The sequence below is a fragment of the Canis lupus genome, chromosome 23 (genome assembly GCF_011100685.1).
Source record: "Canis lupus familiaris isolate Mischka breed German Shepherd chromosome 23, alternate assembly UU_Cfam_GSD_1.0, whole genome shotgun sequence".
Lineage (NCBI taxonomy): Eukaryota > Metazoa > Chordata > Mammalia > Carnivora > Canidae > Canis > Canis lupus.
The window spans coordinates 52640962-52654150 of record NC_049244.1 but is presented as its reverse complement, the minus strand read 5'-3'; the positions used below and the strand labels follow the sequence as shown (position 1 = coordinate 52654150).

The window sequence follows — 13189 nt, the reverse complement described above, 5'->3', positions numbered from 1 at the left end:
AACAACTCATTGTTTTCACATGGCATGCCATCATACTCTAATAATGTGGTCATAAATATTTTGCTATGTAGATTAAATTCCCAATTCATTTTAAAAGGTAACTGTGTTCCATTAAGTACTCATCTGATTGCAGCTAAATTGAGATGAAATATATAAGCAGTATTAGTTTTGAATGTGAATATTTAATGATTTCATGCAATATATTCTAAATTATAATAGAAAATGCAATAGTACTCTACATATGGGACAATAATTAAGAACGTAATACAATTACACAAAAAATGCTTACTGCAAGCCAAGGTCTAGAGAAGGTTAACTTGGTAGTTTGGTAAAATAAAAAGGGTATATGTAAAGTTAAAATGTTACAAAGTTATTAGACTTTTGCAATTACATAATTTATACTAATATTAGTATTTAGTAATGATGACTATTAAGATTTTTATAATTTGGATTTTAGGAGTATTTATTAGATTTATCATTTGCCCTTCCGGCACAAGTGTTAGGCATAACTCATGCATAGTTTTATTATTATGCTTCCTATCTGCTCAGTTTAATGGAACATCAAAATTAGCATTCTATTATAAGACAGGTATTGTGGTGGAGTCAAGAATCAGACCTTGGTATCTTTTCTGGGAAACAAGATGAAAACCTTTACGTTTACAAAGTAAATATTAAAGATAATGAGAAGATACTTTTACATATTTTCTTAAGGGAATAGCACATGTGATTTTTCATCTGTCACTTATTCAATAACTTAACTAGCAGTCTGAGTATATTTAATGTTGATGCACTTCACTGGTAAAGTTCTGCTACTTACGACAAGAGTTAAATTCTTGTCCTGTTGTTCAATATATTCAGTTTGCATTATAAAATTAATTAAAACTCACCCTGACAGAAATGGGTATCAATGGTCTTGAAACCAGAGCTTTTCTACAATTCCAGGGCTGTGAAACTGATGGAGAAAGAGCGGAATCCTCCGCAGAAACAAGCTAAAGCTGAAAGAGAAAAACCTTTACTAGCTCCTCACAAAACCAAGCCCGAGTGTTATATTTTAAGTATTTCTTCCTACTGAGCTATTGCGGCCATTCTGAAATACCGAGATACATAGGTAAAGGACTCATAAACATTGCCATTTATGTGTATGTATTCATAGAAGGCAAAACTACCAAAGGCAGTTTGAATTGACTGTCTCTGCATGAGCTATAGGGACAGTTTATTAGCTGCTACTAGTAAGATATAAAAAAATGATAGCCTACTCAACATTTTCAAGAAGGTAAGGGAGGAAGAATGATTAAAAAACAACAAAAAGCTGTGGTTTTGTACCTCAAGAAAACCTCAAATGCCTGGAGGAATGATACAAATCTCACGATTTAGGATGCAGATCATGAGGACAGTGAAGGGCAGAAAAGTCATCTGCGTACCCACTACGGGGAGGAACGGGAGAAGATACAGTAAGGAAATGATCTTTAAAGACAGTCAAGGGAATGATGTCATTATAGAAGAGTGTGAATTGTTTTTGAAATTCCATTTACTTTCACACGGGGTAACTCCAGAATGGGCCAGACTGTCTGGTGCTCTACTAAGTAGGCCTCAATAAACTAAACAGATGGAGGTGCAGGTCTGTTGGCTGCTATTTTACAAATGGAGAAAATGAAGAATAAAAGGGTTACATGGATCTGATGACATCAGAGATAGAAATCAGCTCTAAATCTGAAAATACTCTAGTAAAATAGGTCTGCTAACCTTGGGCAATGTAGAAAATGAACATTATTCACTACTAATATCCTTTAAATCATCCGATTCAAAAGTATATTGATAATCTTAAGCCATATCTTAGAATAGCAGATCTGTGGGACTCATTTCAAATTATTTTACCATTTATGAAAAAACAAGAACTTGTAACTGGAGCTTTTCATATTTCTAACTAACATACCAAACATAGTTCCTTCTTCTTTCTGTAACAAAGCTAAGGAATAGATGGCTTAGCTTAAGCATACAATTTGTTAGAATATTTAAATAGCACTTCAACGACATACAGAACAGAGAATGCTAAAGCACCATCTAAAATAGGCCCTTTCTTGGTTTAATACATCTACTTGAACTTAATCAAATAGGAAAATAACTTATTTTCGATTTCCACCCATGTTGTTCATTTTCTGAAAGCTAATATCTAGGAGTTGATTCCACAGCCATGGAATTGAGAAAAGCCAGGAAGGGGCACTGAAAAGACAAATGGAAACCGTAAGGAGTATGCTCAAGTACTACCCATCACCAAATGAGGTAAGGTTAGGAAGCAACATTACTGCATTAAATCATCGTCTGCGATACTGGTTGACTTCAAACCAGACCTACAGGAAGCTAATGAAATGGCTGGATCTCTTTTCCTGACTAAAATTTGTAGACGATTTTAAAACTTTCCTGATCTAATATATGTCACCTAATTTAATTAAGCTCATGTCAAGATCTCAGAATGTAACTTTAAAGCCGTTATGTTCATTTTGACATAAGTCTCTTCAGAACATTAACCTTGGGATCTACACCGTGGGATCATCTAACAGCCAAAAGCATATTTTCAAGGACTTCTTGATTATACCTATAAACAAATATTTATATGGGTTTATGCCAACTTTTATTAGAAGCTGTTCCTTAGCACCCTGAATTATATCAAATTGCCAACATCACTCCTTCAGTAGTCCACGGTAAAAATGTATTTGTGTTGACTTCACTGATAATTGTAGAAAAACTTAATCAATGAGTTTATCAGGATGTATAAGAATAATTCTGTGCAAAATTTATACCAAAATAATATTCTTCTGTAAGAAATAGTCATGTTTTCGTTGATCCATTTTACTAAAACAAGTATATTTCATTCTTTAGTAATTTAAATAGTGGTCGTCCACAGCAATCCTTTACACTTTAGGAATGAAAACTTGGGAGAACCATAGACAAGCTGGCTACAAACTGAGGGTGACTCAATACAATAACCAGATCAAGCAAACCACAATTCAGGATTCTTCTCCAAATACAAATCCATGGACCCTCACAGGGAATCTCAGGTTCAGAATATAAATCCCTTTTTTAATATTTTGGGTTTACTTATCCACTCCAACAAAGTTACATATTTGTATTATATATCTTTCATATTTTTACTGTCAAAAATAATTTTTCATAACTAAAGTCCATGAATGGATTAAGGTGACATGATCTTGGTAGAAATGGCTGATTAGTGTGAACACATCAGTAGCCCCCTTAAACCATCCATCACCTTGCGCTTCTGTTGGGCATAGCTCGTGCTATATTGGCCAGCGGCTCTGCGGGCTTCCTCTTCATGCTCTTGAATTTGCTGTTGTAAGAGAATGAGCTCACCAAGCAGACCCTGCCGTGAGTTTACAATGAGGAGAAGAGGAAAATCGGGGAGGAGAACAATGTTAAACCAAAGGGCACAAGCAAGGAAAAGATGTAAGTCAGGGAGGAATGGATAGCTTATAACAAAAATGGAAACGTGTCTATGTACCTTTAGAGCCACTATGTAATAGGGCTTATACCACATTTCCATTTTCCCCTCAGTAAAATCAGATGCCTCAGAAATATAAAACAGCAGAGTTTAAAAAGTGAAAAGCAATGATTCTGTCTGCTGACTAAAACAAGCCAGATACATATTAAATTACAGTAAAACCTAGACTAACTGGAATCCTCGAGGGAAGTGGCATTGTAGTTAACAACTTATTACTTGAAACCTTACTTTTGAATAGCCAACAGGAACTAATGTATGCTCCTGGCTTGATACAAAAGGGGGAAAAAATCTTTTAATTCTCAACCATAATTTTCACAAGACTGAATGGGGTATACGTAATAGCTTATCTAATAATTATTATTAAGTATTTTTTCCTTGATACCTAATGACTTCAGTTAAGGATTAGAGCTCCTCAAAACCATTAAGTTTCCAAGCATCAAGTTAATTATGGCTTTACATTAATTCATATATTCTACATGCTTACACAATAAGCTTATCTGACAAAAATTTAGGATTCTCTTTTTTGCAAATTAAAAGACAATGTTGGGGCATCGTTTTAACTTTATACAGCATAAAAGTAGTTTGAGTTTTCACTTTTTATGAGCTGTTTTGATATTCAGTTTAAAAATGGCCTCTACAAACAGAAGAATGTATCAATTACTAAAGCAAAAGCACTCTAAAAGAACATAACTGAGATTTGGAGGTAATACAGTTATCATGAAAATTTAAAATGAAACAAAACCTAGTTTGGATCTATGTACAACACAATCACTATTCCTATGTTTAAAATTCATTTCATTAATAATCATGAAATGTTAACTGGTGCAATTTTTATCATAATGTATTCACATGTGGCATGGTACGTGTAATTTTCAATACGTGTAATTGCACAGTATTTGTAATTGCTGGCCTATTAGATGACAAATCTCAGGAGATGTGGGAGAAAAGACAACTAAGAATTGACAATGATACAAGCTTAATATTTTTTTCAATTAGGCACCCTAGAAGAGGTAACATTCTAACGAAAGAGGTCACTATTTAAATCTGCACAAGAACAGTGTTCTGGGTGAACAATGGGCTCAAATTTTACCACATTATAGAAAGAGCTAGGAAAACTAATACTCATTAAAATAATCTAAATTGGCAGTTTCAAATAGCTTCAGAGCTTTTTAAAATTATTGCCTAAAACATTGTATTTTATATAAGACAACTAAAAAACTAAAAGTTTCCTAAAATGCTGGTTAACGTTACATTCAAATTTTAATTAACAGACTCATGTAGAGGCTTAATAATTTACTTTTATAACCCAAAGACTTCTATAAATAAAAGTTTTCCTTAAAAGAAGTAAATACAAACAGAAAAGCCAATATAATACTAAAGCATCTTAAATTAAGGGCAAGTATTAGCATATAATTTGTGAGATTTTTGTCTGATTCTTAGATTTAATACATTAGGCTATGCCAACAATAATGAAACTGACTTACTATAAATCAAAGGATGAAACTAGTTGATATTTCTGTATGACAAGTGAGAGAACATCAACATGATAGGTAACATAACTGAACTGTCATCATCTGTTTCCAAATTCAACAGCACAAAACACATTTATAAAAACCTGTGGTTATCCATAAGGTAGATCTTGTGAGTAATTTTATGGCAATAGATAGATCTATCAAAGAAAGACAATGTCAACTGACTACTCTCACTGTCCTCATCATTCCCCTAATATCTGTCACTTTTTCATTTTTTATATCATTGTTTTTCATAAAGCAGAAAGAAGAGTAATCCAACTTATTTTTATTAGTTATTTACTACAGTTACTTCTCATATCCAGTGTTTAGATATCTCAAAACAACACCCTTTTAAAGGTTTCTTGTGCTGGCTTGCATAGCCACGTACCTGTGCTTTAATTAACATATCACCAGTACTCTCATTTATAACATCAAAGCAGTGAGCAAATATTCCACATTTCTTAACTGTGCTAGTCTATCAGGCAGAGGATTCCTTTTTACTTTTGAGTTAAACACCCTTCCCTAATCTATTGCTTGTATCTATATACAAATTGTACGGTAAATACTTAATAATCTATTACATTATAAGCAAACACCCTCTTTCTAGTGACACCTCACTTTCCTTCCAAGTCTGTTACTGAAGCACTGCTATGTGAAGATAGTTGAAATTAACTGTTACCTCCTGAAAAAAGTAGGAAGAAAACAAGAATTAGACACAGAAAAAACTATTTACACTATACTACATGACTAAAGGAGGTTACCTTTTATTCAATTTTGGGCATCAAATCTCACCCTAACTGTAATTTTTGAGCTAAGGCCATGTAGAATAAGAAGGGAAAGAAATGTGACTACTGTACAAGACACATTCCTTAAATGGACAAAATACATTTTGTTCAATAAATATTCTCCCAAGCTCAGACATTTTTCCCTCGAGAAACAGCATGTAATTATGTTAAAATCGCATACATTATATATAAAACATAATTGTAAATAACAAGTTATTGTGAACTACAGATGATACACTCTCTAAACAGCTAGTTATTGTCAATTTCACACCACAACTCTCACAGTCTAATGGTATTTCTACAGTATTGTCAGATTTTTAAAAAATTGTATGTTAGACCAAGAAATCAGGCATAACTCCAAAAACCAAAATATCAGCTGAAAATGCAAAAACCTGAAAGTTAGAGTTTGAAAGGAAAGATTATAAATAATTTTAAAACTAGAAGTCATTCGTATGGGAGTACATTTAAAATACTGTATTTGCAACAGCATTTTAAAAACTCAAAGCAGAACTAGGCCCTTATTCTGTTTATTCACACACCTAGCACCTAGAATAAGCCCTGACATTTGAGATGTGTTACAGCTGACACTTAAAGTAGGGCTTGGCACATGTTTGTTCTTTGAATGAATCAAACTGTGACCTGACCTACTTTTACCTAATGATGCACGTCTAGTTTCTAGTATAAAATCCAAATCGGTGGGTGCCTGGGTGGCTTAGTCAGTTAAGTGTCTGCCTTCATCTCAGGTCATGATCCCAAGGTCCTGGGATCAAACCCCACATCAGGCTTCCAGCTCAGTGGAGACCCTGCTTTTCCCTTTCCTTCTGACTCCCAGCTTGTGTGCTCTCTCGCTCGCTCGCTCGCTCTACCTCAAATAAATAAAATCTTTACCCCCAAAAAAATATATCCAAATTTGGGTTTCTAAAAAAAAATGTGTATTCTGTAAATAAGCTATACATCAGCCCCATAAACTATTTTCCCATTTTTCATAATCCCCAGAACAGACTCCACAGAAATTAAGGGGAGGAAATGAATCAAATAATGTTAATAGGCAATTAACTTACTCAGTAATTAAAAATGTAAGGTAATAATCATCATCATCACCCTCATAGCCAATATTTGTTCAGTTTTATGATGTGCAGATCTTGTGCTAAAGGGCTATACACAATATTCAAAACAACCCTATCAAGTAGGAATTCCCCCTTTTACAGAAGAGGAAATCAGCAACTCAGAGTATGATCTTGTCCAAACAAGGTCACATAGCTCAGGAAGCAGGAGGGGCAGGATCTGAGTGACTACAAAGTCTGTACCAACACCATCCTGTTGGCAAGATGGTCTATTTACAAAGTGGCCCTGACTCCATCAGGTTTACTCCACATTTCAAAGGAGAAAATGGTAATACTACAATATATCCGAAGGCATATCTGAATTACTAAGAGGATGGGCGGGCTGAGTAGTCCACAGAGACCTTAGGGCCTACAAAGCTAAAATAGTCACTACCTAGCCCTTTAAGGAAGAGTGTGACAACTGGTGCCGTATTAATTTTAAAAGTAACTTGGGTCCAGAAAAGAACTTCATGAAATTGGAGACTTCCTTCCTCTCCCATTCAAAAAATACTGTTGGCATTAAACTAGTTTTCAAAATTTGAATAATTCTATTTGATTAGCTAAAAATAACTATTTTTTTAAATTTTTCCCCTCCTAGTAATACATAACTTTGCTCAAAGTATTTATGGTCAACAGAAAAATGTTTATTAGTGGGTATCAGAAGGAAATATGTCTTTCCATTTGGATTATTTAACCTGCTTCTGTTCAGAAATATCATTTCCAATTTTACTACTTGGATAATTTCTACAACTGATAATCTTAAGAGATGAACATATCAATCTACCAATAGTTATTATCATTGTCCCAATTCCTACCAAATCCCTTCTAAATTTTTTCCAAAAAACAGTATTATGTATATATACTTAATGTTTCTTAAATGACATGAAAGTACAGTGTGCTTATAAAGGAATAAGATAAGATTGCCTATTTTGCCATTCTACTTTTCTCCATGCACATCTTCCCTCTTCTCTTCTCGGATCCCTCTGCTTCCCAACTACTACACCCAAAGACGTTAAGTGGGTTGGCTTCCCGGCTAAGATTCTAACCTAGTACAGTTGCCAGTTAGCTGTTCAGGAAACTTAAGTTTACTGATCTGTGGTGACTCCATGATGTTGGTCGTGGGAATTTCATTTTGCCAGTTACAACATTATTTGTTGCATGAGGAATCCCAGAAACGTAAATCGTACTTAAGCAACTCTGCTTCATTACAGTTTAGAACACGAAGCGTAGGTACTACTTTTCACACATCCTTCTTTTTTTTTTTTTTAATTTATTTATTTATGAGAGAGAGAGAGAGAGAGAGAAAGAGAGAGAGAGAGGCAGAGACACAGGCAGAGGGAGAAGCAGGCTCCACGCAGGGAGCCCGATGTGGGACTCGATCCCAGGTCTCCAGGATCGCGCCCTGGGCAGAAGGTGGCACTAAACCGCTGAGCCACCCAGGCTGCCCTACTTTCACATTCTCATTCTCCTCAGTAGTTGCCAAATATCAAAGATCAGCAGAAATTCACATGTGATCACAGTGAAGAGACATATAAAATTTGTGGCCTACTTGCTGGCATTGATGAAATTTATTTCAATTAGCCTCTCTTTTACTGTGTTAAATCAATCAGTTTTGCCAACAGTACAGTATTATCCCAGGTGTTCTGAGGAAAGAGATTTCATGATAGAAAGAATGCAAGCCAAAATAAATAATATTTCAGCTGGCAGCTTTTCAGTGCTAAGAGTATAATTAATGGTACTAAAATAGTCAGAAGGCTTTATGAAGGGGACAATAGTGTGAGGCTTGAAAAATAAGAAGAAATCTGACAGAAAAGGGAAGAAAAATTTCAGCTGGAATATACAAGAGAAGTAAAGCCACAAAATTAAGAATTAGAATAACGTGTGAAAAGGAAAAACATTAATTATTGTCTAATAATTATACTTAAAACAGTAATATTACTCTTCATGATTTGGACTTTTAAAAGATCCTTCAAATATCTTCTATAAGTTATAAATGTGCTTGTAACCTTCAGAATAACCATGCTGCTTACTTCTGTGAGATGTTTATGACCAATCAGAAAGATGAGAAAACAAAAGCACAGATAATAAAACGTCTCATTTAGCAAATTAGTTTTCACTAGAACAGACAATCTTACTGAATCCTAACGGAGATTCACTAAGTTGTCTTGTCACCTATCTGTGTCATGATTGATATACAGAAATCTGCAGATTTACAGATTATTCACTAAAATAGACTTATTACTTCAATTCCCAATTTGTCTTCAGGTGGTTCTGAAAGTCTCCAGGTCTCAAGGATTTTATTCAGTTCACATCAAGGGCTCTTTCTAATATTTTTCTTCAGTGGATACAAATTTTAAAATTTGATTAACAGCATTTACTGAAAAGTGGTTTCAATATTTTTCCATTTTTTAAATTTATTGAAAGTATTATCAGAACTTCTGGTCAACATGATGTAAATAACTACTGTCCATAAACCGAATGGATATAAATCTAAGTAAAATCAAAGAAACTTGATATTTAGTTAGCCTGAGCAGCATTATTCAGAAATATATGCTTTTAGAGCTTTTTGTAGACATTTTGTAGACCTCAGTTACAACTTTCCAGAGTACCCAAAATTCTAGGGACTCCAGAATAGGTAATCAGTTCATTGTATTATCCACTCTGTCCAACTCAGGTCAGTCTAACATTTATGCTTTCTCAACTCCGTCATTTTCACTTCAGTTCACTTTGAAAGGTCCTAATTGTGCCTCTATTTGCCAGCACTTCTCCAGATGTGTGTGTTTTTTTTAATTTACTTATTTATTTTAGAGGGAGAGAAGTGGGGGAGGGGGTGAGAGAGAGTGACCACAAACATGCACAAGTGCAAGAGCTCCCCGGCATGAGCAGGGGATGGGGCAGAGGGGAAGCTGACTCCCTGCTGAACCGGGAACCTAAAGCAAGCCTCCATCATCAGATGGGAAGATCATGACCCAAGTCAAAACCAAGAGTCAGATGCTCAACAGACCGAGCCATCCAGGTACCCCTGTGTTCTTTTATTAGAAAGGACAAATCTCTTTTTAATTCTAGTTAGAGAAATGTTTTTAATTTATTATTATTTTTTTAAAATCAGATTCACCTTTACTTTTCTATTTCTAGCATAAGTCTGGCCAGAAATTTTGGTACAAACCTGACAACCATTAAGTTAAGGCATGATTGCTTCAAACTCTGAAAAGCATTTCCGATCTGGGGCTCTCGCAAGTTAGAGTATTTACAGGTAAGAGCCAAGCCTTGAAACACGAAATGTAGCACAGTAACAGAATTTAAAACCACTAGTTGAGGCTGGAAATACTATTCCTGTAAATTCTTATACTAGCATTTGTTACAATCTAATTTAGACTGTAATGAAAGCAGCTTAATTACAACTCCAGATTTAGTAACAGTAATTGCTGAGTTTTTAATGAGAAAGATAATCATCATAAATTATGAAAGTTATAAGGAAATAGTAGATGAGGGCATTTACCTCCAAGCAAAGTAAATTATAAAACAAACCAATAAATTTACTTTTATGTCTATTATGTAAAATAACATCTGAGAATGTGATTATATTCCCAGGTATCCATTCTCCTGTACTGCAAAGCTCCTGATCACTTACCAATTATTCATTAAGCATCTTAGCAGGATTTTAAGGAGATTATCTGAGTTAGACCCTGAAACAGGTTTTTCACTCACCAGAGTAATCCTAGGCCATACCAGAGAACAGCAGAGATGCCGACCTCCCTAACTGATCTAGGCAACAAGACATCTTGTCGCTCGAAAACCACACTACTAATCCTGCAGGAGAGTTTCCTTCTCCCTCATGAGATGAGCTTTTCTCTGCACATTAAGTCTACCTGCATTAAGGGCCAAGGCCTTGCCTCAAAATAAGCTTTGCATAATAGGCTAATTGCTATTCAAATTTTTCTCCTCAGTAGCATGAGCACCCCTTTGGTTAAAATGTCAATGGAAAAGGTATCAAACAAGATCAAGTTAAAAGGCAAATACACTTACACACATACACACATATGCACACATATTTTAAAATGTTTTCTCCAAAAGATCTAGTTAAAAGGCCAGAGGAAAGTCTTTTGAAATACTAGAATTTAAACCTGGAATATCACGTAAAAGTTCGAAGTTAAAGGACAGGAGACAGATGGAAATTTGTGCATAGGAATTATTTTCTTTCCATTTTCTAAATAAACATAAATTATTTCCCTTCAGTTTATAAAAACCGTAATAACCTTCAATATAAAAGCTATATACTCCACATTTAATTTTAAAATGTTCATGGAGTATTTTTCATGTATCTATTTGTCCAGATTTTTTTTTTTCAGAAAAACTTTCAAGGAATCAGTTATGCTACCAATTCCAAAAGATGAATAAAATGAAGACTAAGAGAATGTCAGGTTAACATATGAATATAAATAAAGAGCAATGCATATGTTATTTTAAATCAGCAATTCTCCCAAAACTTTCGTATGAATTTTAACACAAATATTGAAATTGACATAACTGAAATAAGTTCATATATAACTGTTCACTATTAATGTAACAGGTTCAATTTATTCCCTAATAACCCATTTCCTAGTCCCTTAATATTTTCCCTAAGTGTATGCCATGAAACATCAGTCCCTAGAATATATTTCATGGAAAAAGGGTTATGTTGCTAAATAAATCTGGACAACTCTGTACACTTTGACTTCTCCTGGGATTCACAATGTATACAAGTATATTAAGGTCTGAGAAGTCCTAGGGAAAAGAAAAGCCTGCTTGTTTTACTTAATCAGCTTTTCCTATACATATTAAACAATAATGCCCTTTGTTGAAAACAATCCTTCTAACTAATATTTCACAGAACACATTTGAAGGAAATGGGCTCTCCAAGAACTGTCACATAGTATCTCCACTTTGCACCAAGATTAAAAATACCTCTACTTAGATGCTTTTATATTTGCTCCTCAGATGTTACTGTTTTCAAATCTTCCAGGTAGGTAAAAACTGTTTTCTCTTTCAAGACTACCTATGTGAAGAATTCTCTTTTATACTTACCTTTCTATAATGCTTGTCACTTTCAGATCCGTGATCTGTTGCTCTAAATGCTGTTTCTCCAGGTGACCCTTAAAGATAAATATGCAGTCCTTTAAATTCTCCATCACTGCCAACGGCCCAAATTCAACTTATGTCTAGTTAATTTAAAGGCAAATGATTTTTAGAGCAAAAATCACTTTTTTGAAAATTAAAAGCTATTCTTATAGGAATATATTGGTAACTTATGCAAAAAAAAAACCTTTTAAATATTATAGGACATGTTTAAAATATCACTGAAAATTACAATTTAAAAAAAAGACAATCTTTGATAAGGATTATCTTCCATGAGAGTACTTACAGTTCAGCCATTTACCACTGCCATTACAGACTACATAGTAACAAGATAAATTTAAATATCAACTGTGACAGGACAGATGAGACAAACTAAAATTACTTTTCATTTCAATTATCAGAAATAATCATATCAATTTTAAGAAAGTATTTTGGTTAAGCAAACTTTCTAATAGTTTTAATTATAGATACGTATTTAGGAATTTTAGTTTTACTGCAAAATGATTATTTTCACCTGTACGATAAGGAATTTGCCCAATATTGTTCTGGAGTTTTAAAATTCAGCATAAGCAGCATAAATTTGGTCTGCAATTTTATTTGCAACTAGTTTATTAGAAGCATTTAAAAGGCATGTTAAGGTCAGCAAAAATGTCTGTTTACACACCTAACAAGAGAAGTAGGTCAGAAGCTCCTATGACTTCACTAACCAATTTGTGACCTGTGAAAAATCAGCAAAAGGGGAAATAGAAATGTAAAATTTGACAGGAATGAGCAAACAAATACGTCTGAGATCTCAGAGTTATATAATGATGGGGCATGAATTGGGCAAATATGCCAGATTAACCTCAGTATATTCTACTCATTATTGTCCATCATAGTTAAATTTGTTTTAAAATCACCAAATTGGTTCTAAGCAATTATGAAAAGCAAGCACATAGGAAGTCTCATCTACCTGTCAGGAACAAGAGATATTTTTTTCCCCTCACTGACTAAAGCCAGGCATGTTCATGCTCTTACAAATTTTCATTTTGTTGCACTAACCAAAATTTAAAACCACTGAGCAACAAAACTTTGTGCACGCTTCTTTCAAAAATCTGTTTTTCATTTGTATTAAATGTTTTCACTTAAAAGATAGGAATCAACACATGAATACATCTCAGT

The 13189-nt window shown here is 34.1% G+C and overlaps 1 protein-coding gene across 10 annotated transcripts in view; it reads right to left on the bottom strand.

The window, feature by feature from the left end:
- OPA1 (OPA1 mitochondrial dynamin like GTPase) overlaps positions 1-13189 on the bottom strand; it is an 86605-nt gene that overhangs the window by 63038 nt on the left and 10378 nt on the right. For 5 of the 10 annotated variants that reach the window (XM_038571325.1, XM_038571319.1, XM_038571318.1 and 2 more), the window contains 3 exons: positions 12693-12746; positions 11977-12045; positions 3266-3378 (listed from right to left, as the gene is read on the bottom strand). In XM_038571325.1, the coding sequence (XP_038427253.1) occupies positions 3266-3378; positions 11977-12045; positions 12693-12746 (236 nt within the window). The remainder of the gene's footprint in view (positions 1-3265; positions 3379-11976; positions 12046-12692; positions 12747-13189) is intronic. The other 5 variants (XM_038571323.1, XM_038571327.1, XM_038571326.1 and 2 more) reach the window with 5 other exon arrangements.